The sequence below is a fragment of the Trichosurus vulpecula genome, chromosome 5, assembly GCF_011100635.1.
Source record: "Trichosurus vulpecula isolate mTriVul1 chromosome 5, mTriVul1.pri, whole genome shotgun sequence".
Taxonomy (NCBI): domain Eukaryota; kingdom Metazoa; phylum Chordata; class Mammalia; order Diprotodontia; family Phalangeridae; genus Trichosurus; species Trichosurus vulpecula.
In genome coordinates this window covers 200,421,086-200,444,031 of record NC_050577.1, presented here as the reverse complement: position 1 = coordinate 200,444,031, position 22,946 = coordinate 200,421,086, and the positions used below count along the sequence as shown (strand labels likewise).

Genomic DNA, 22,946 nt, shown 5'->3' with positions numbered 1-22,946 from the left:
AGGTAATTTTCTTTCTTTCTCTTCCTTCCCCTTCTCCCAAGACATCCTTCTTTTTTGCCCATCCATTTAAAAAAAATCAACTCAACATAATCAACTCATTCCTGTGCCTTCTGTTTATGGCAAATCCTTCTAAATGCCCTAATAATGATAAAGCTCTTAGAAGTTCCATGTATCATCTTCCCATGTGGAAAGGTAAAGTTTAAGCTTATTGAGTCCCATGTAATTTCTTTCATGTTTACCTTTTTATGCTTCTCTTGAGTCTCATATTTGAAATTCAAATTTTCTATTCAGTTCTGGTCTCTTCATCGGGAATGCTACAACATCCTCTATCTCATTTAATATCTATTTTTTTCCTTGAAGGACTGTACTCTGTTTCCCTGGGTAGGTTATTCTTGGTTGTAATCCTAGCTCCTTCGTCTTTCAGAATATCATATTCCAAACCCTCCATTCCTTTAACGTGAAAACTGCTAAATCTTGTGTGATCTTGACTGTGGCTCCCTGGTATTTGGATGATTTCTTTCTGGCTGCTAAGTAGTATTTGGTAAGCACCCTTAGTTCAACCAGCTAGAAAAATTTGAAGATGCCATATTTAGTAAAGTTCAAGGAGGAAATATTATCTTAGCAGCTAGCTAAATGGGTAAAAAGCCTTGGAAATTATTTCAACGAATTTTTTTTAAAAAGTCCTACACTCCCGGATGTACCACATTTCTTGTGTCTCATTTTTCTCAGCTTTGAAAGACAGATCCTCCACTACTATCCAATTTTGATTCCTCATCACAGGATAGAGGTGGTAAGTGTCAAACAGTCCCTGCAAAGATTTCAAAAATAAGTACTATACACGTAGTAGTTGTGTCCAGAGGGTTATTTGAATGTTCCTACTATCTGATCCTATGTTATAACCTCAGGCAGGAGGTAGGCTATGTTGTAGGATGAAAGCATATCTGCAAAGTTGCTTCTCTGAGAAGGTCAAAGGTGGCAGTAACTAACAGGCCTGGATCTCTTTGGAGATTTTCAATAAAGAGAAAGGTTCTCTGCACAAGTTGTTTGAGATTAGCTGTTGTTCAGAAGGGGTCAAAGTAAAACTAAGGCACCTCCCTCACCTTTAAGGGTGAATGTGAGAGCTAAAAGCTAAAAATTCCTTTGAAGCATATTAAGTTTGAACTAAATGGATAAGATTACATATTGCATGGTGAGGAAAGGGACAATACATTCATAGGCACAAATTCAACACACGAACATAACTCAAGAATAACTACAGAGTGCTTCAATAAATGTGTGTAAAACCACTTTATTTAGTCTATCAAAAATGTCTCCAAATTCCTTACTAGCAACATCTACATTCTGAACATGAAATGTGCTCATTTTTTTTGACAATCTGCTCATTTCATCACAAAGCTTCATCAAACGATGTTTTCCTACAAACTCTTTTGCTTTCTATTTCATCACATTCCAAGGAGAAATTACAAAAAACAAGGATTCACACCATTCAACTAAGTACATTTAAAATATTCTGTTTAACTTAGGACAATCTTTTTTTTTCACTAAAAGGACAGTAAATGGATGAGTCCAGGCATCATATTACTAATCAATTGTGGATAATAATTCCCAATTCAAGTTTTTGAAAAACAAAAACAAACCTAGAACTAACATTTGTAAAAAGTCTCTGATTCTGTACTCAGGCTTAACTGGGTCTGTTCACAACTATAAACACGAAAATTATCATGTGCTAAGACATAATCTTGCAATTATGCTTATCCTGTTCTGGATAGCATGCTTTGAGGAATGTACATTGTTTGTAGTGAAGGCTGGGTATTTATCGGGAAATATCTGTCATGTCAAAACAGAATGTATCAATGAAAAAAATAATAGCAGTGCATTCTCCACAAATTTAGGCAAGATACAATATATCTTTTCTTACCTTCTTTTAAGAAGGTTACTATATGTAAGCCAGCTGGTTAAGCTCAGAGTTCCTATACACTGCTTTGTTGGGACCCCACTTTGGGCTCACAGATAACCTGGATTTAAACACAATTTTGGAACAGGAGACCTCAACCTTCCACCTTATTTACTCCATTACGATGGTCATGGAAGCAATGGGAAAAGCATTCATCCTGAGGTTGAAAGATATACATTGTCGGAGAGAGGAAAATGAGAAAAATTTTGAAGGTAAAAATAATTGCTCATTTTGCAAAACTATCTTACCCTGAATTCCTAATGTCAGTAATATTGTTTCTCCCTTCCCTCAACTAGCCACCACTTGGTCAACCCAGAATGACTTGCCCAATGATCTCTGGATTCATTTATAGATTGTTCCCTCAGTGTTTCCCTCTATCACAAGTACTTCTACAATTCTTAGCTCACTTCATCCATACAGGCTCCTTGGTCTAGAAGTCTGAGGCAAGAAGGCTTTGCTGCATTGAGCAAGTGTTTCAAAGTAAGTACCATATAGTATTTCCTTTAGGTGATGCTTACACATGCAGTCAGATATTAGAAAAACTTAGGAAAAATATGACTCCTGAAAATCAGCCAACACTAATCTTGTTCTTCGCACATTTCTTTTCTAACTACCTTACCAGCCCACACTATGACAGTCCATAGGATATTCGACCAGATCTTGCTGGGAATTTAGTTTTAACCTCAGGCTGAAAATGTCTAATGATGCTAATGTAGAAACAACAACCCCTCAAAGCGTTCATATAAGCTGAGAAAAGTTTTCAAGGAAAAGTTTGGCACCAGCTCTTCCTTATAATGAAATATCAAAATAGATGGAATGTAGAAAAGGCCTCCATAAAGTGGATTTGTGAATTGTACCTAAGTTTTCAAAAGATTGTCCACTGCTACTTACAAGTACATAGCAAACCTTCCAAAGTGCTACAAACTTTGTATTAATACAACATAGAGACACACAGAATCGAAATGTAACTAAGTTACGTAAATCACAGGGAAATAGCAGGAAAGAGATACAAATCTCAGAAGCTCACAAAAGACACTCCAAGAAACAAATAGGGAAAAGGGGGTTCAGAGCAATAAATTAAAAAGTCACACTTTTCAGAACAGGATATACACCTTGTGCAGCAGGATTTGGTGCAGACAGCTCCAGAGGAGCTGTGAATGGACTGTAGGCTCAGTGCCCTACAGCCTTTGTCAACTCAGCTGGAGGAGAGAACATTGAATGATGTAAGCAAGTCTGGGCCTTGCAGCATGCTTTCCCAAGGAAATCTGAAACAGTAGTGCACTGTACCTTGACTTTGTCCTATTGGTTCCTGTGATAGCACTGTGGCTATTTCTCATCTGTTTAATCTACAGAGTTTGAAATTTCACTCTTCAGAAAGCACACAAAGCAGCACAACATTACATCAAAAAGGGTAAATTCTTACAAAAGTTTGGAAATTACAGCACAGTACATTTATGCCAAGATCTGTATTTCTTCCAAAGACGTAAGGTAGGAACTCTTTAGCCTTTAAATTGAAATCCACATTCTGTTAACAGACAAGTAAACTCTCAAAACTTTTGAAAGCTTATGTTAGGTGAGGCTGTTATTTCAGCTCTCAATAAGCTTCTTTGCTACTTTATTTCTTAAAAGGCAACAGCATCATTTTTTCCTAACTAGTCCTTTGAAAGAAATACATAAGGCCCAGTGCGTCTTTAAGGTAGAAGCCACTCCACATCTGTTTCAAAAGCTGGTCAGATTACTAAACATTTAGGGACTGTGTAACAGATATATCAATTCCTTTCACAAAGAGGCAAAAACCATCCATCATTACCACTTAGACAGCTCAGTGGAACTCTATTAAATACTCAGGATAGATCTGATTGGCATCAAAAACGACAAAGATCTTTGGATTCCAGGTATTATCTACGCAGCTGTCATATAAATTCACAAAGCTCCCATCTTTGGAAGGAGGACGCATGTATTTGGAGTCACCATTTATGTAATCTCCAATTAGGACTCGCGCGAGAAACATGGACTTGTAGGTTCTGAACAAGTGGCGTTGCTGCAAGTTGACACCATGAATCTGGAAAGTAGAGCCATGCTTCATGTCATCTTTGCAGAAGCGACTGGAGTATGCGGCATCTCTGGCAAAGTAGGTCCCTTGAGGGAAAAGGACAAAAAAGTCATCATTATTCCAGAGACTGACTGAACATAAGGAAAAACATTCTGATTTTCAAGGGAATAAAATCTACAGTAAAACAGACTGAGGTTGGATGTTGAGTCTCATTATTTGCAGATCTTTCCAAAAGGGACGTGTAGTCACGTACCAGGGATGAAAATACTAACTCATACTTATCCAAGTACTCTCGGGCTTGCAAAGTTCTGCACCAGCATTACCTCATGGATCCCCACAGCAGCCACATCAGGTAGGTTGTGCCATTCTTATAATTACCGCTTCACAAATGAGGCAACTATGCTTGGGGGGCAGGGAGTGAAGTCATGTTCTTGGAGTCCTGATTCTGTGAAGTTAGAGGCATTAGAGGCAAAATCCAAAGCCACGTCTCCTACTGATCTGAAGTGTCCTGCTCCTCCTGCTCTCCCCAGGCTGGACCTTCCACCACCTGCTAAGGAACCTGCAGCATGAGGCCCTGTATTGCTGTGCTACGGAGACAGGTGGTCTGGGATAAAGAGCCAGGGTTTGGAACCAGAGGACTGGGATCTTAACACTGGATAGGCCATGTGCTAACTGTGGAACCTCAGTTAAGTCCTTTAATTCCCAGGGCAGATGGTTCCTTTTAGCGCTCAGTCTAAGATCCTATGAACTCAACAGTATGTCTATCAATAACAAGATTTTGCACTTGGCCAAAAAAAAAAAAAAACAACCCAAGCTTAGTATTTACACAGCCCACCAAGGTTTGCAAAGCGCTTTAAGGGTACTATCCCCTTTTATCCTCACAACAACTCTGGGTGTAGAGGCCATTATTATACTCATTCCACATATGAGAAAATGGAGGCAAACAGAGGTAAAATTACATGCTATGGGTCAAATGAGTTACCTGTTTGAGCTCAGGGCTTCCTGACTCCAGAACTAGCGCTCTATCTACTATACCTGCTAAAATAATTCCAAAAGCCAATGCTGAAGAAACAGTAACTCACACTTAAAGGGCAATTATGGCACTTCCCTGCCTTATCCACTCGATGGCTGGTCCATCATCTCTACCTTCTCCCCTATGGAATCTTGGTCTTCACCCACGGCTCTTATCTTGCTGGGCCCAGCTCTTTCCTGACATCTCCATGCTAGCCTCGCCTCCCTTTCCTATCTTTCCAGCTCCTCTTAATGGGCTGTCTTCCCACATTAGAATGTAAGCTCCTTAAGGGTAGGGACTAGTTTGCTTATGCCTGACAGTTCTTGGTACATAGTTAACACTTAGGACATGCTCTTTCTTCCTTCCTTCCTTCCTTCCTTCCTTCTTTTCTTTCTTTCTTCCTTCTTTCCTTTTTTTATCTCTCACTTTAAGGTTTTGCAGTGTTTTCCTCACAATAATTCTAGGAAGGAGACAGTGCAAAAATTAGTATCCTCATTTTAATGATGAAACTGAGCTTCTGAGAAGTTAAATAACTTAATCATAATCACACTATTAATTGTCTAAGATGGAATTCAAACTCTCATCTAGTGACTCTAAATGCAGTGCTCCATCTGCTATGCCTCTCAGATTCAAGAAGAGAAAAAATTTCCCTGGTTTGATGCTAAAATATAAAGACTACAACATTAGGACATCTATTGAAGTAGGTATGAAAACAATATTGTTAAGATGATGGCTACTTTCCAAATACTTGGGGATTTTTGAAGCCCTACAGCATTGGTATTATCTTTTGACTCTTATTGCTAAGTGAATGGAATGAACTCTCTGAATTGTTTATCTCCCTCCTTGCCCAGGCTTCACACATCTAGGCACTCTAAAAGTCTTCCTGATTGTAACTGGAATGCTTTGCAACTAATTATCCTCACATAATCTCAGAGATGGAAATGACCTAAGAGGCCATGCAGCTTACACCATACATGAACAAAACATCATAGAAACAAAAAAATTAAGAGCTAAAAAGGAGCTTTTGAGAATATCTAATTCAATCTTTTCATTTTACAAACAAGGAAACTTGAGAATACAAGAGGTGTTTGTAGTGACTTGTCCAAGTTCATACAGACCATCCTCATCTACAATGACATCGACAAGTGGCCATCCATCCAGCATTGAAAGAGGAAGAATTTACCTCCCAATGCCACTGGACATACTTAATTTTTAGGACGTTTTTCCTTACATTCAATTTAAATCAATAAGCTATGACATACGAAATACAGTCCTAGACATTGGAGATAAAAAAAAACGGAAAAGTCTTTTGCCCCCAAGAACCTTACATTTCACTGGAGTAACACATCAAGAGACACAAGAAAAAGATAATTTGAGAAGAGAGAAAGCACTATAAAGTAAGGGGCTTAAAAAAAAGGCTTCTCGTAGGAGATGGCACTTGAGCGGATCCATAAAGAAAGCTTGCTGCTGCTGTTGTTTAGTCATGTCCGATTCTTTGTGACAACATTTGGCATTTTCTTGACAGAGATACTGAAGTGGTTTGCCATTTCCTTCTCCAGATCATTTTACAGATGAGGAAACTGAGGCAAACAGGATTAATTGACTTGCCCAGGATCACACAGCTAGTAAATGTTTGAGGACAAATTTGAACTCACGTCCTCCTGACTCCAGGGCTGGAACTCTATCCACTGCCCCATAAAGAAAGTTAGGGATTCTTAAATTCAGAGAGAAGGAAGGAGTGAAATCCAGTCATTGAAAACAACCTTTGCAAAAGCATAGAAGCAATGGATGGAATACAAGTCCTGGAATAGCAAATAGGCCACTTGGGCTAGAGCCAAGGAGAAGGAAAGTCTTAAATAAGCCTGAAAAGGTAGACTGGTGCCTGACTGTGCAAGACTTTAAAGACAAGTCAGATGACATTTGGTCTTAGAAACATTCTGGAGGAGAGTAACGTGGTCAGTGTTCCTCCCTCAACATTCATCCACTGATCCTGGCTCTGTCCTCTCTGCTCTCTCTTCTCCATGATAACCCTTCAAAAACTTGAGGACAGCAACATTCTCCTTTCTTCCTTCCCTCCTTAAATCTTATTCAAACTAAATATTCTCAAGTCTTTCAACTAAGCCTCAAGCGACCAGTTCTCTAATCCTCTTTTCCCTCTGGTCATACTCATCTGGGAACACACCAACATATCCAAAAATTTGATGCCCAGAACTGACAAAAATGCTCCAAATGTGGTCTGAACAAGGAAGAAGACAGTGGAAGACAGCCCCCTTTGGTCTGGATAGAATAGCTCTCTTAATGTTCTACAATAGCATGAGGTTTTGGGGATACTTTTGTCTGCCATATCATGCTGTTGACTCATACTGAGTATGCAGACCACTAAAACTCACAATCTTTGACACATACTACACAGTCAGAATGAAGAAATAAAAGACCAGAAATGCTACCATCAAATCCGTAGTTTTCTCTCCCCATCTCTTGTTGACTTCCTCGCATGTCTGGGAGAAGCCAGACTTTCAGAACCAAGTGAAAGAGAGGGAATGATTCTTTTCTAACATCCATCCTTGTTCTTCACCACCATGCAAATCACTTGTTTCTTTCCATACTCTCTTCCTATAACATTTATGTTCATGCCTACACACAATGCAAATGCTTTGTTTGCCTCTCTAATTGTGTAGTTTTGGTATGTATTTTATATGAAACTTTGCCTGTTTTAGTAAGAGACAGTGCTGTCTGCGCTGTGCTGAATATGACACAAGATTATGTAATACTTCACCAATAAATACCTTTTTTTCCTTTTTGTTTTTTATTTTTTTTGGCAGGGCAATTGGAGTTAAAGTGACTTGCCCAAGGTCATACAGCTAGTACGCATGTCAAGTGTCAGAGGCCAGATTTGAACTCAGGTCCTCCTGACTCCAGGGCTGGCGCTCTACTCACTGCGCCACCTAGCTGACCCTAATAAATACTTTTTGATGACTATTTTCAACAAAATGACTGGGATCAGAATTGCTTCTGAACCAGGTAAAGGAGTACAAGTTTTATTTCTAATTCATATATGGAGCAAGTAATCTCTGTATACCTCAGTAATGTTTTTCAGGATATACCACAGGCTTCTGGGCAGAACCAGAAGCTCAAGACAGTTACTTTGAGCTCAATGATAACCAAAATCTTGAATAAAAATAGCAGTAGATGATATTTATATAGCATTTTAAGATATATGAAGTACTTATGTACATTATTTTGTTTGATCTTAAAACAAAACACTTGTTTACAATGTAAAATATAAAAAGACTGTCTCCCTTGTGGGATTCAAAATGTAACTGAAATTTTGATAATTAGATAATCACCTTTGCCAAAAACAGCGGCATGGATACCATTTATCCTCCAATCAAAGTTATGGATGCAGATTGCTTCCACAAATTCACTGCTGGTGCCATGGAACAGCATTTGTTCGTTAATCTTAGGCACACCCCTCTTCTTCTTGAGCTGAGCCTTTTTCCTAAAAGTATGAAACAAAAAAAAGAGCCCACCAAATAGAAGCATGATATAAATGATATTTTAGTAATTTTTCTTAACGAGCAAAATTCAACAGAAAAGTGTGAAAGAAATGAAACTGAAGACCCTGTTTTTAATACAACTCATAAATGAACTGATAGCATCTAAGTAAATGGATATGCTCTTCTTAAACACATAAGAAATCACATAAAAATTATATACTCCTCATGCTCCTAAGATTGACTATTTCTTACAAAAAACTGGTTTCTGCTTAATCATAGCAAAGGCAACTGTTTGTCTACATCCATTACTACCCTGGGCAAGTTACTTAATTCTCTGGACTTCAGTTTCCTCAACTATCAAACAAGGAGAGGTACCTAGATAACTTGAAGATTCCCTTCTAGCTCTACATCTATGATCCTAGTGTCATGGGGACACATGCACTGAATGTCAATGATGAAATTTCCAATGTGGAAGAGGTACTCACAGGAGATCTGGGATGCCTCATAATGGAAGTGGCTTGAAGAGACTTTGGAGCACACATAGAATTTTTGTAACTGGTTCTAGTCCACTAACTAAGTGTGGCCTAGAAGTCTCTTGACTATCTGTGATTGTGGAGCTAAAATTGGGGTGGGGCTAGGAGGATTCAAAAAGTCTCAGTCTTGGCCATTTTCTTTTTATTTGACCTCTTCATTTGACTTCTTCCTGCTAACTGGGAACCTCAGAGAGAGTAAAGTCATTCTAGTGGTGAATTTCACATCCAGAATACAAGGGGTTGAAAAGTAAGTAGGAAGTGAGGAATTATACAGCTTTTTTCTAGTTGTTTGTCTATGAAGAGAGATATGAGATGGTAGCTTGATGGGATGACAAGGTCAAGAGAAGGTTGGGGGGGGGGGGGGTCTGCATTTTTTTTTAACAATGGGAAAAGACCTGGGTATATGTGTTGACAGTAGGATGAGGCACTTAGTAGGTAAGCCCCTTGAGGGCGCTGTTACTTTTCATATTTGTAACTCCAGTACGTAACATGATGCCTTGGACGTGGCAGATACTTAGTAAATAGCAGATATATAGTAAATGTGCGCTGAATTGCTGAATCATCCCCAAAAATCTCCTTCTGATGTCTATTTGTATAAAAGTGACCCTGAGCATATGAGATCACATGCCAGTGAAATATAAACTATGGTAGGTTCTACCAAATTGAAAAGATTGTGATTGAGGGCTCTGAGATGAAAACACATTTGTTATCTGAGAATCTGCCTAAGTATGGAGAAGTTTTTTTTTTATCATATATGGTTGGCTACAAGATGATGATTAAGTTTTTTTGTTTGTTTTTGTTTTTAGCCCTGGTGAACATAAAACAAACAAAAATATAAAATGGCTCAGGTCAGAGTAGGCATTTAGTAAATATTTGTTATATCTGAATTAAGGATGCATGGGCTCATCTCACACAAGTCTGACTTATCCACAGAGGACACAAAGTAGAAAGGGGAAGAGGCTTTGAAATCTGTCATACAGGTAAAAGAATCATGTAATCAAAAGTTGGATGAATCTCCAAAACTGAAGGTTCCTGGTATGGTCAGTTATTGTCACAGAAAAAAGAAAAACACATATGAAAGCAAACTGAAAAATTACTTATTTCACATAAACTGTTGTGACAATAAAGGCCTATGGTGTACATCAATTCAGGTCACCTTAGACATTTGGAAATGTGCTTGTGCACTTACCAAACATAACCAAACCCATACCCAAGTTCTTACAAGTCAAATTCCACTGTAAAAATACTAGTACTAAGAAAGTTTTGTCATTAACAACCCCAAAATCCCATTTTTTTTGGCATTTTAGACAACATTAGTACAGAAATAATAAAATAAACCAGAATATTTGAATGTCTAGCTGCACAGGATATGATGGCCTTGTTCATGTATTTGAAAGTTTTCAGGTGAAGAGGAAATAAGACTTGTTCTGTTTGGTTCCAGAAGGTAGAACCAAAAGCAGTGAGTGGAAGCTGCAGAGACACAAATTTAGGTTAGATAAAGCTTCCTAACAATTAGAGCTGTTCCGAAGTGGATGGACTGTTTTGAAAAGTAGTAAGTTCTCTTTCCCGGGAGGTCTTCAAGTCTCCTAGCTCCACCCCAATTTTAGAGGTTGGATGACCACTTATCAAGTAGACCACAATCTGTACTTCTTATGTACATGAGTTGGACAAGATGGCTGCCGAGATTCCTTCCGATTCTCAAATATTATTATATCATTTAGTTCAGACTCCTCATTTACAAATGAAGAAACTGAGGGCTAGAAATTCATTGATTAGGTTACTGTCATTAAATTTCCAGTCCTATGTTCTTTCCAAGATGAATATTAATCACTAATTACTTGGAGTAATTTTCAATATTTAGCTTTTATTCTTACCTGAAGAACATTAAGAAAACTACATAGCCACTTCCAACACACTAAAAGTAGTTAATTGATATCTAATATCTTCCAGTCTCTAAGTCTCAAAACACTTCTGCCCTTCGGTAATGAGGAATCAGTCCATTTACTTTCCCAAAATACAAATCTTAGTTAAATAACTAATACGAAATTATTCAGAGTGTTCTCCAAAAGAAAACAAAAATTTTCAATAAAAAAAATTCTGCCCTCCGATTTTTAAAGTTTTACACAGAAAACTGAGTCAAACATTCAGTTGACTGTTTTCAACCATTTGGAATTATACAAGAAAAATTATGTTGATTCTATCACTAGGTTTATTGCCCAAGGTTACTGATAGCAAGAAAATATCACCTGTATAACGATATTCATAGCATGAGAATTTTTAGTAGCCCCAAACTGGAAACAAATTACTCATCCAATGATTAGGGAATAGTTGAACAAACTGTGGCATGAATAGTACTGTGCCATAAGGAATGACTATAAATTCAAAGAAATATGGGAAGACTTGTATGAAGTGATGCAAAATGAAAAAAATAAAACCAAATAAACAATACATGATTACTGATTACTATTATTAAATGAATTTGCTAAATAAAATTCAGGGTAAATATAGCAGATAACATTAGTACCAACTAATATTAGTACCACCTTTCTCTGCTTTTAAAAGAGTAAACTATAAAAGAGTAAGGCTGCATGTACCAACTTAGAGTTGCAATCATTCTTTTATGTTCCTTTGCTTAACTGTATTGGAAGACTGCACACTACAGAAAGTACATGAGTTTGCTTGATTAGTCTGTCTTCTGCATGGAAACAAAATGTATTGATTAAAAAAAAATCAGAGCCAAAATCATGTCAACAAAGCTGCAATGGTCCTCAAATTCCTTTTTCAATACCAAATGTTGGACAGGATAGATTTGTTTTTAATCGCATTTAACTCCATCTGCAAAGTCGGAAGTGCTTATTAGAGTTTTAACTATCACATCATGCAATATTGATGCATGATGCTGCAAGCAGTTTGCTGCATTTCACCTAATTAAAAATATATATATTTTTATCCACTGTTAGGTAAATACAAATCTGAGTACCAAGCAATGAGGACAAAACAAGAAGAGGATGGCAAGTCTACACAGTCACATAATAGAATTTCTTTCTTTCTTCCTTTCTTTCTTTCTTTCTTTCTTTCTTTCTTTCTTTCTTTCTTTCTTTCTTTCTTTCTTTCTTTCTTTTTTTGGCTTTTTTAAAAAATGAAATGCATTTAAAAGCACTTGTGTTTGCATATCCTTAAAACATGTAGTCTAGTCTGTTGTTACGCTCAGAAGATTTAGCTAAGAAATCACCTCACCTGCAAAAAAACTCCCACAAGTCCAGGTTCTGGATCCTCTGAATCCTTTTAATTCGGTTGCTATCCACTGTTTTCCCAAAGAGATTAGCAACTTCATTGTATTCATTCGTTTGCTTGTGCAAAGGAATAAGCTGGAAAAGAGGTTTTCGTAATTTCAGTTATGTATATTTATTTGTTTACAGGTTCTATTGTGCATATTAAGCACTGAAATTCTGCTCTTACCTGATATGGTTCTTCAGTATTCACATTCTCCCAATGGGATGGCACAGGAATAGCCTCATTTTCACAGATATAACTTCAAACACAATGACAGAACAAAACAAAACAAAACACCACACATTAGAAACTGATTGTAACTATCTGCCAACTTTCTTCTGACACTAAATTCTCATGTTTTGGAGAAATGTGAAGCCTCAGAGTAGAAATTTAGTGAAAAGTTTCCAAATCCAACTTGCAAGTTACAATTCAATTCAACAAATATTTATTAAACACACTACGTGCAGAACATCATGGTTGGCATTAGGAAAACAGAGAATAAAGCAAAATAATCTCTGCCTTCAAGGAGTTTACAATCTGTTTTAAACCAATATATTTGGTTATAATTGCCCAGTTGTTAGCAAATTCCCAGGTTTTTCTGCCATGGAAATGAGATTACAAGGAACGAGAAAGACAAATTTAACTAAGAGTCTTCTCTGTTTAAAAAGCCTCCAGGGTTCCCCATTGTCTGGTTAATAAAATCTGAAGGCTTTGGCTAGCATTCAAGCTTGTCATAACCCAACCTTACCCTATTATCCCAGCCTTATCTGCTGCTACTGATTGCTCCATTACACATTTCTCTTACTCTATCCAAACCAGATTGTTGGCCACTCTCCAAATCCACCTTGTGTTTTTGACTTCTACACTATTCACTTCTCCACCTGGAATGGCTTCTTCTCCTTACCCATCTTCACCTACTAAAATCCTATTCATCCTTCAAGGCCCAACTTATATTCTACCTCTTCCATGAATGCTTTGCTGATCAACTCAACTGGAAATAGTCTCTTCCTTTTCTGAACCTCCAAAGCACTTTTTATATCACTTTTGGCAATAACAATTTAAAAAATCCAATATATTATGTACATTTCTTATCTTTTCTGCCTAGATAATAAGGTCTACTAGATAATAAGAGACAGTGATTGTCTCTTATTTAGCATTGTATTCCCCTACAGCAACTGGCAAGAGTGACTTCCATATAATAATATAATATACCATTCAAATATTTGTTGAAAGATGAAAAAAATGAAAAACCTGCCAAGCCTTCTATTTAATTCTAAGAATGATCAGCTTCTAATTTTAGGCTTTCATGCTCTATAGCAGAGATTCTTAATCATTTTTGTATCATGGATCCCTTTGGCCATGGCCAAAGAAGACTATGAAGTGGTGAAGCACTATGGCCCCCTTTCTGAGAATAATGTTTTTAAATGTATAAAATAAAATACATAGGATTGCAAAGGAAACCAATAATGTTGAAATACATACATACATATACATATACATACATAGATACAGATAGATGGATAAGATAGACACACACATATGTATATTTTTTAAAAGCAAGGTCACAGCCCCAGGTTAAGAATCCCTCCTCTATAGCATTCTAAATTTATCATACATCCCCTTTCTGTTACTATTCAACCTATCCCACTCAATTCCAATCCTACCTTTGTATTTTTCTCAAATTGTCCTTAATGAAACATTTAAAAAGTACCTTACTCCATTTACAAGCTTTCCATACCCAAAATGTGCTCTTTACATACATGTTTTATTGATTTTCTATTCTTAGTTCACATTTTACTTCCAGATTATAAGCTCTTTGAAGAAAAAATATTAACATTCTATATTCTATACAATCTCTATAATAACCACTATATTGTAATGTATTGGGAGGATCCTGAATAACATTTAATAAGCAATTAGAGTAAAATATAAACAAAAATCATAGAAAGTTACATAGAAAAAACTTCCAATCCTTCTAAAATTTCTCCTTAGAAATAGCATTTGGACATATACCAAAACAAGCTCTAAATCTATATATGACTTAGTTATAAAGCATCTCATCCTAAGCAAATTAGGAAAGTAAGAAAGCATTTACCTTTTGGATCCAAAGATCAAATAAGGGACAGAAAGGATCCCAGGAGATAAATTGGATAATTTTGACTAAGTACAATTAAAAAGATTTTGCACAAACAAAACCAATTCAACTAAGGTTAAAAGGAAAGTAGTTGGCTAGAGAAAAAAATCTTTGTAGCAAGTTTCTGACAATAGTGTCGTTTCCAAGATATAAAAGAAATTGATTCAAATTTATAAAGGCTATTACTGTTTTCAAGGGAAGGAAATCTCAGTTACCAATAGCCATATGAAAAAATGTTCAAAATTACAAATAATTAGAGATATTAAATTTATAGCAACTCTATAATCCTCCCTCACACTCATCATATTGGCAAAGTTGACAAAAATCTAAACGACAAATGTTGGAGTGGCTACAGGAGAGCAGACACATGAATTCACTATTGGGGAAGTAGTAAAACAGTCCAACCATTCTAGGAAACAATTTGGAACTACACCCCAAAAGTTACTAACCTGCACATACCATAAGATACATCTATATCACAATGACTAAGGTCCAATATGTACAAAAATACTTACAGCAGCTCTTTTTGTGGTAGCAAAGAACCATAAACTAAAGGGGTGTCCATCAAGTGGGAAATGGCTGAGCCAATTATTACATATAAATATAATGGAATACTATTGTGCTGTAAGAAACGATGAATGCAGTGGCTTTAGGAAAGCCTGGGAAGCCTTGTAAGAACTGATAATGGGTGAAGTAAGTAGAACCAGGAGAACAATTTATCCTTTAATAACAGCATTGTAAAAAGGAACAACTTTGAAAGATTGAAGAAACTCTGATCAACAAAAAGACCAACCAGAATTCCAGAGAACTATTGATGAAACAATACCAGCCTCCTGACAGAGGAGGGTTGGACTAAATATGCAGAACATGACATATTTTTGAACACGGCTAATGTGAGAAATTGTTTTGTTTGACTATGCATATTTATTACAAGGGTTTTCTTTTTCTTTTTCCTTTTTAAAATTTTCTCTGGTGGAGAGGTATGAGGGAGAGGATATAAATGTTTATCAATTTAAAAAAAGAGAGAGAAGAAATAGCATATGGCTATTTTTCTACAGATGATTTTCTAACATGACATTCAGCTTTGTTTTAAATGCCCTGGGAAAGAAGAGGGATTTCAATACTTGCCTGCTGCGTCATTTTAGAACAAGAGAAAAATATAAGATTTTCTTTTCAACACTATTTAATGTAAATAACCAAAAATATTTATCTTCCTTCTCTAGGATTTATTATCCTCCTTTGGGGTTCAGAAAAAGTCTCTCAGAATAATTAGGCAAAAAGGAAAATGTTTCTGAAATACAACACCTGAAAACAGGAAGCTGTGTTTCTGCAATGAAAATTTGTTGACTAAATTGTCATATTGCCTGGAAATCCTTCAGTCTTTTTATTTGTGTCCTTAAGTAGTTAGAAGTAACACAGCCAATTCATGTAAGGGTTCAGATGATCTATTATATGGCTGAGAAGTAGGAAGGCTTTGGAATCTATGTGACCTTGAAAAGTCCTATTGTTTTTCCTCATCTTTGAAATCATGAGAATAACATTTGCTTTACCTAACACAGGGCTATGGTTGTTAGGAGCAAATAAAATAAGGAAAGGCATTTTGGAACTACAAAGCATTATATAAGTGTGAGTTGTCATGGGTTTCAAAAGGTCTTTTCTAGGTCCATTCCTGAAACTCACCTCACAGGCTTTAACATGATTATCGAGCAGTTTTTAACTACTATAGAATTTGTTCTAGAATTTCTTTAATACAGAAAATATAAGAGTAATAGGAAAAAAGAACACAGCTAGAGTATGTTATGGTCTTATTGCATATATAATGGGAACATAGCTATTTTTCTTCAGTTGCGTCCAACTCTTTGTGCCCCTATTTGGGGATTCCTTGGCAAAGATACTGGAGCGATTTGTCTTTTCTTTCTCCAGTTCATTTTACAGATGAGGAAACTGAGGCAAACAGGATTAACTGACTTGCCCAGGGTCACAGAGTTAGTAAATTACTGAAGCCAGATATGAACTCAGGTCCTCTTGCTCCGGGCCGGTGTACTCATAACGGGTACACGGAATCACTATATTAACAGATTTTAAGATTAAACAGAGTACTAAATGTTTTGTTGGGTTTAATAAAAAGAGAAGAGGGCGGGAAAGTATTTTTACATTCAAAAAAACCTACAAACTACACGGTAGCCCCCCTTATCCAGTTTAGTTTTCCGCAGGTCAACTGCGGATTGGGGCTGAGTGCCCCATGGAGCCCTTGAGTGGGGGGCCAGCACACTGCTGGAGGACAAGTCTGGCCTGGAACAGAGGTGTCTAACCCAGCACTGACAGATAAAAGACAGACACACCGGCAAGTGGGAGCGCAGCGCCGGGGCAAGTGGGAGCGCAGTGCCGCGGCGGCGGCTGAAGCGGAGAACCTACCGCCGAAGGTCCAAGGCCGGCAGCGGCAGACCGCTAGTCAGACCGCTCGTCAGCCCTTCTGGTTTTACTTGGAGGGTGCTTTGTGGTTTTTTTTTTTTTTGTTTGTTTGTTTTTTACTTTTAGTTTTGTTTTCTTGGTTTGTTTTGTTTTGTTTGGGGCGGGGAGGCGGACGGAGTGGAGGAAAGCCTCTGGGCACTGCCTCCAGGGCTAGGAGCTGAGAGATGGATACCGTAAAGGAACCTCGGTGTTCCATTTAAAGGGAGAACTGTCAGTGCACGGCTCAGCACCACTCCCGATAAGGGGCAGGGGGAGGGATGGCAGGGGGCGGGGGGAGAATACTGTACTCTGATTCTCTTACTCCGATTCTCTTTACTCTTACCTGAATGCAGTGATCGAAAAGGGGGCTCTTTTTATTGAGCGCTGCTTTCCAGTCGTCAGATTCATTTGCTTCATCACTGAATACAGAGACAGAAAAAAAAAATCAAACAAATGTAAAATTCTAAAAATATTACCACAAAGACATTTAAGCATTATATCTCAACCAGGAATTATGGTGCTTTGAGAATAGCACAGCGTACTTGGGGGGTGGGGCCAGAGAAACTTCATCTCATGCCTATTAATTATCTCATAAAATGATTTCTCAAAGGACTGTATCCTCACTGCTTAAATTAGGCGTGTATAATACAAGTTAATTTTACATGATACCCGTGATGCTAGGTCCTTCATTTCTGTATCACACGTAAGACACAAAAGTGACTCTAAGATGTAAAAGCTCTAATTTTGGGAAAATTTAGAGCAATAAAATGAGAAAAAAAAATACAGTGCCAAATCTTCCGGTCTGCATGGGGGGAAAAAGTTCTTTCAATGCTCTAAAAAGTTCTGCTAAAGAATAAAAGACATAAGGCCACAGCTCACTTGTAAAAATCAGTGAATTTTTTAGAGATAACCATTTGCTCCCTCTTCCATATATTTTAAGTTAAAACTAAAGAAATAACAGAATATGGCTATGACCATAAAAGTTATGCAAAAATTTCCCAAAATTAAAAATAAATAAAAGCACCTGTATTTCTTCCTCGCCATTCCCCACCCCAGCAAGGTGCATTCTCTATGTCTTTCTCTACATATCCACCCAAAGCTGAGAAGTAAATATGAGAGGCTGGAAGATCTTGGCCAACATGCATTCTGAATGACATCACTGAAGTCATTCCAAGATAAAGTGATCCATATCTTTGGACAAATACAGTGCAATGCAAAGTGGAAAGAGCCCTGAACATGGAGGTAGAAGCCTCCAATCTGAATCCTAGATTTACACTTTCCAGCCACTAGACCTTGAGCAAATTACCTACCTACTCTCTCTGGACCATCAGTAAAATTGGGAGGGATGTTGAGCTCGATTAACTCTAAAGTCATTTCCAAGCCTAGATCTTATAAATCAGCTGTGAAGCATTGATTTAAAAAGGCACCTTCTTTCTCCCTAAACTCGCCTTGTGCCAATCACATTGGCAACATTATATTACAGGTGTCAAGTAAGACCATCCTTATATCTGGCTCAAATTCTATATGCCTTCTTCCTGAATTATAATTATTTTTTAATCTGCTTCCTATAATCCTCAGTCATGTTTATGGGAGAGAAACTCAGTAAGGTAGTAGCAGGAGATTAGGGGAAGATGATTGTGGAATGTTTACTCATGCAGTTTAAAATGCCCTTAAAAAATACAGAGTTGATGGGACTTTTATCATTATATAGGATTCCTACTCTTTGATAAAGATAAATTCTACTGAATCGGAATTGATGGGATGAGTCATAATATGTATGTCTTACTAAAATAGTATCTGTATAAGACATACTGTGTCAGTACTGATTAAAAAAAAAAAGAATTTATACAGAAGATTGATTCTACTTGACCTCTTCCTTCTAAACATTCAGCAGAAAAACAACCCACAGACAATTTTGGCAACCAACTCCCTGTTTGTTTTTCCTAAAAGTATCAACAATTTATGGAGACCTGAGTGGAGAATGTGGTTACAACTCTTGGTAAAATGAGCTATTAGAAAAGTCAACAGTGAAAATATCTTGATGTAATAGCAATTTTTAAGGTATTTAACTGTTTCAAACTTCTCGGTTTTTACTATTCTCATCCCAAGCTTCACCATTCTGACACCACCATGAAACACTATTTACTCTGCCATATAAACCACTACTTATAATAACAGGGAAAGAATAGGTATAAAGTTGAGTTGCATAACTATCAAAATGTACTCTTGCTTTAAAAAAGCCTCCCAATTATTACACTGTTTTGCTCTAGGCAGCAAACAGCTGATTGAAACTAGAAACTTCACAATAATAGGAATCAACTCTAATTGAATTTTCACATTATACCTGCTTATGTATGTGTCATGAATGAAATCCAAAATACAAATGATTTCTAGATTAGCTAGTAAATGTGTGAAAGAGCCAAAGGAAAAAGATAATGGTAAAAACTAAAATTAATTATAGTAAAGTCTTGCAGCAATGAAATTCAGAGAGCTATATTTTATTTGGTCTGATACTATGTTATTGACAAGTCACTTAAAGTCTCTCATTTCTTCTTTACAAGGATTAAGATAAATTTGCTCCTGATTTTGCTCCTGCTCCTGAAGGATGTTGGGAGGATAAGTAAAAGAGTGGCACTACATGAATTCAAGGTATATTACAATCTCTATACATATCAATATCTATTAATATATGAAAATGTCTATATACTGTGCTTTGAGAGGCAGATTTTAGATCAATAGGAAGACAGATTTCAGCTTAAAAGAAGGAAGAATGACCTAGCAATTAGAGCTGTCTAAAATTGGGAGGTAACAGCTACCAGAAGACTTCAAACAGAGGTTGGATAGCCATGTGTCAGAGACATTATACAGGGTATTTATTCTTCAGATTAGTGTTTGGACTAGGTAACCTCTGAAGTCCCTTCAAACTCTTGGATTTTATCCATCAAGAAATAAAATCGCTATTACCTAGTTATTATTAAACACCGCAGTTTTTCTTCATATTTTGCATGTTACCATAAACATTTCACTATTTTGCAATTAGACTAGCTAATTATGAAATTCTTATCATTCTGGATGTTACATCATCAATGTGAATGCTATACAAACACAACTATTAGGGAGGAAACATACCTGAGAAGTCCAGCTTGTAGCTGTACTTGGAAGTGGTAAAAGAAATGGATCCAATGGGGTTTTCTTTGAAGCTTTTTTCAATATCTTCACTGCTCACTGAACACTGAATGTTGGTGTCCGGCTTCAAAACAAACCAGAAAGTTTTATTTTATTAGATGAACAAATCAATAGTTACTACTATGATCTCAGAGATAAAGCAAATAATAAAGCCCTCAGGTCATCTATTCTAGCACCCCATATTTCAGGAGTATGGCACATTAACAAAAAAGAAAACTGTCTATGCTTTTTTAATTTCAAGAAGCCTTTATAACCATCCTAACTTTGTCCAGTATCTGACAATTTTTAAAAATCATTTCATTGAATGCTAAAAATTTTCTTCACATATAACTGGGGAAAAAATAAAATATTATTAAACTTTTAAAAATCACCTGAGTGGTTCAAACTAATCATATTCAGATATGCAAAAAAATTTCACCCACCCACAAAATCTAAACTTGTGGAGGCCCAAATTTTTCAATACTATATTATGATTCCCATGACAAAAAAATTCCAATGAAAATAGTGTTAGCATTTATTAGATATATTTTAGGTAAATTACTCTATTCTGTTAATTTCTTAATTTCTTTCAGCCACTGTATTCACACTAATTTTCTTGGAAGTCTGATCAAAAACTCTTTTGATATCTAATCTAAAACTCTTCTACTAAACAAAAGGAGTAGAGGTACCTGAAACATGTGCCACTTCCCACATTCTGCCAAATAAAACCAGCCCCACTGGGTATCTGATGTGTCCATCTCATTCATTCCATTGTTGCTTGGTTTTGAACAGAATTCCTCTGCTGCTCTGTGAAACATTGCCTGAAATGGCAGAGAAAGATATTTCATTAATGACAAGCAATTTGAAAAAATATCATGTCAAGACAAGTTTTTTTCTTTGCAATGGATTTCATTTCAAGGGTCTTTTCCACTCAAGCTTTTGCATCTACCTATTTAGTCTACCTAATTAAAACAAAAATTTTTAAATGTTAAATTTCATTGTTATAGTAGTTAGTAATCAGGTAAATGACTTTATCATGTATTCTGTCAATGACAGAAGTGGTATACTTTCCAGAAAATTTCCACTTTAACATATGTTTTTATACTTTGCCAAAAGAATCCACAGTTACAAATTAACACCAAATGCATCTGAGCAATGAAAAAAAAATATAGTGCCCATCATTTCTTAAACAAAATTTTTTCTACAAAAATCCAAGTGCTCATTATTCAGGAAAGGAATAGGAGAGGAAGGGAAGCAGAAGGTTGGGAGGGGTTTTCTTCTTATTTTAAAACTGTAGAAAATTAAGATATTACAAGACAAAATATCACAACTATCAAGGATTTGAGATTTGGATCCCTTTAGTTCAGTGTTTAAGCAGACACTATCACAGTCAGCACTTTAAATTCCATGACTGATTATTCAGGATAGGAATCCTTTTAAGACATTCCTACATTTGTTTTGTTTTCTACTGGAGTTCATCTTTTTAGTGATCCTATGGTTCTTAAGGACAAAGAAAGGAATGGAAGAGAATGAAATGAAAAAGAAAGGAGTAAAGGAAAAGGAAGAAAATTGAATCTCTAATTTGTTCTACATACAAAACAACCACAGGACTCTTTCTGGATTAATGACAACTTACTGCAAATTTAGAGATTTAGTTTATTGGCTCTCTCCCTCTATCCATTAACACAGATGATGGAGAAGTATCTCTAGTCAATTGCTTTCCTAGAACACTCAGCCTAAGTTCTAAGTCTCAGGATGATGTTTTGGGCACATTAATGTTTTAACAAAGTTTTCTTGCTCTTTTTGGTACCCTCAAGAAGGTAAAGGCAATGGGGTACATGACTGCTGCTTCAAATATCTGATGGGCTACTGAATAAAAGTTTTATGCTGTGTAGCTCCAAATGGTAATATGTAGGATCAGTGGGAATTGAAGGTGGACTGTTTGTTAAAGGCAAGGAGATTTAAGTTCAATATAAAGGCAATACCTTCTAACAGTTAGGACTATCCAACAGTGAAATATGCTGACTTGTGTCTATCACTCTAAGTCACAAAATGAAACTTTATAACCACTCGTTAAAAATGCTAGAGGAAATGGGACTAAATCACCTTTAAGGTCCCTCCCTCAAGCTTCTTGGGTTCCATGAAATTCCCTTAGACATGGACCAAAAATTACTCATACTGAAATCTATTCTGGAGTAGGCTGTGAAATAAAGATTCCATTGTATTTACTGAAAGTTTGCAAAATGCCTTTGCAACTTTGTATTAGGTTTTTCCTGCTGCTCGAAGTATGAGCAAGACATAATTCTCAAGTTGATGGGAAAACCATGCCACAAGATAATAAAGTTATTCTGTTCACAGTCACAGAATTAGCCATACAAACATATATACTTATATGTGTAACTATTGAGGGTCTCCTAAGCCTCATATATGGTCCATATCCCACACAAGCTCTGAAAAACTGTTCAATTAGAGAAATGCAATTTTTTAAAAAGGGATGCCATTTGATACCCCAATTGGCAAACAGTAAAAGATGCTAAAATTCAGTACTGGTATTTCCCTGGGGAATTCCCTGCTAATACATTGTTAGTGGAACTCTGATTGGGTCACTTTTTTTAAAAAGTTATATGGAATTGTACAAGAGTTACAAAAATCCTCACACTCTTTGAACTAGTTAGGTGGTACAATGGATAGAGTGCTAGGGCCTGGAGTCAGGAGGACACGAGTTTAATTCCAGCGTCAGTTACATACTAGCAGTGGGACTCTGGGCAAGTCATATAACTTTTATTTGCCTCAGTTTCCTTAATTGTAAAATGGGGAAAATAGCATCTATCTTGAAGAGTTGTTGTAGGATGAGATATTTGTAAAGCACTTAGC

At 36.6% G+C, this 22,946-nt stretch overlaps 1 protein-coding gene across 2 annotated transcripts in view; it reads right to left on the bottom strand.

The window, feature by feature from the left end:
* Positions 1–1,272: 1,272 nt before the first annotated feature.
* The window catches only part of PARP11 (poly(ADP-ribose) polymerase family member 11), a 32,810-nt gene continuing 11,136 nt past the window's right edge, over positions 1,273–22,946 (bottom strand). For both annotated transcript variants that reach the window (XM_036762072.1, XM_036762071.1), the window contains exons 2-8: positions 20,762–20,893; positions 20,037–20,157; positions 17,251–17,326; positions 12,509–12,581; positions 12,287–12,417; positions 8,367–8,518; positions 1,273–4,093 (exon numbers count right to left, since the gene is read on the bottom strand). In XM_036762072.1, the coding sequence (XP_036617967.1) occupies positions 3,777–4,093; positions 8,367–8,518; positions 12,287–12,417; positions 12,509–12,581; positions 17,251–17,326; positions 20,037–20,157; positions 20,762–20,890 (999 nt within the window). In that variant the 5' untranslated portion in view covers positions 20,891–20,893 and the 3' untranslated portion in view covers positions 1,273–3,776. The remainder of the gene's footprint in view (positions 4,094–8,366; positions 8,519–12,286; positions 12,418–12,508; positions 12,582–17,250; positions 17,327–20,036; positions 20,158–20,761; positions 20,894–22,946) is intronic.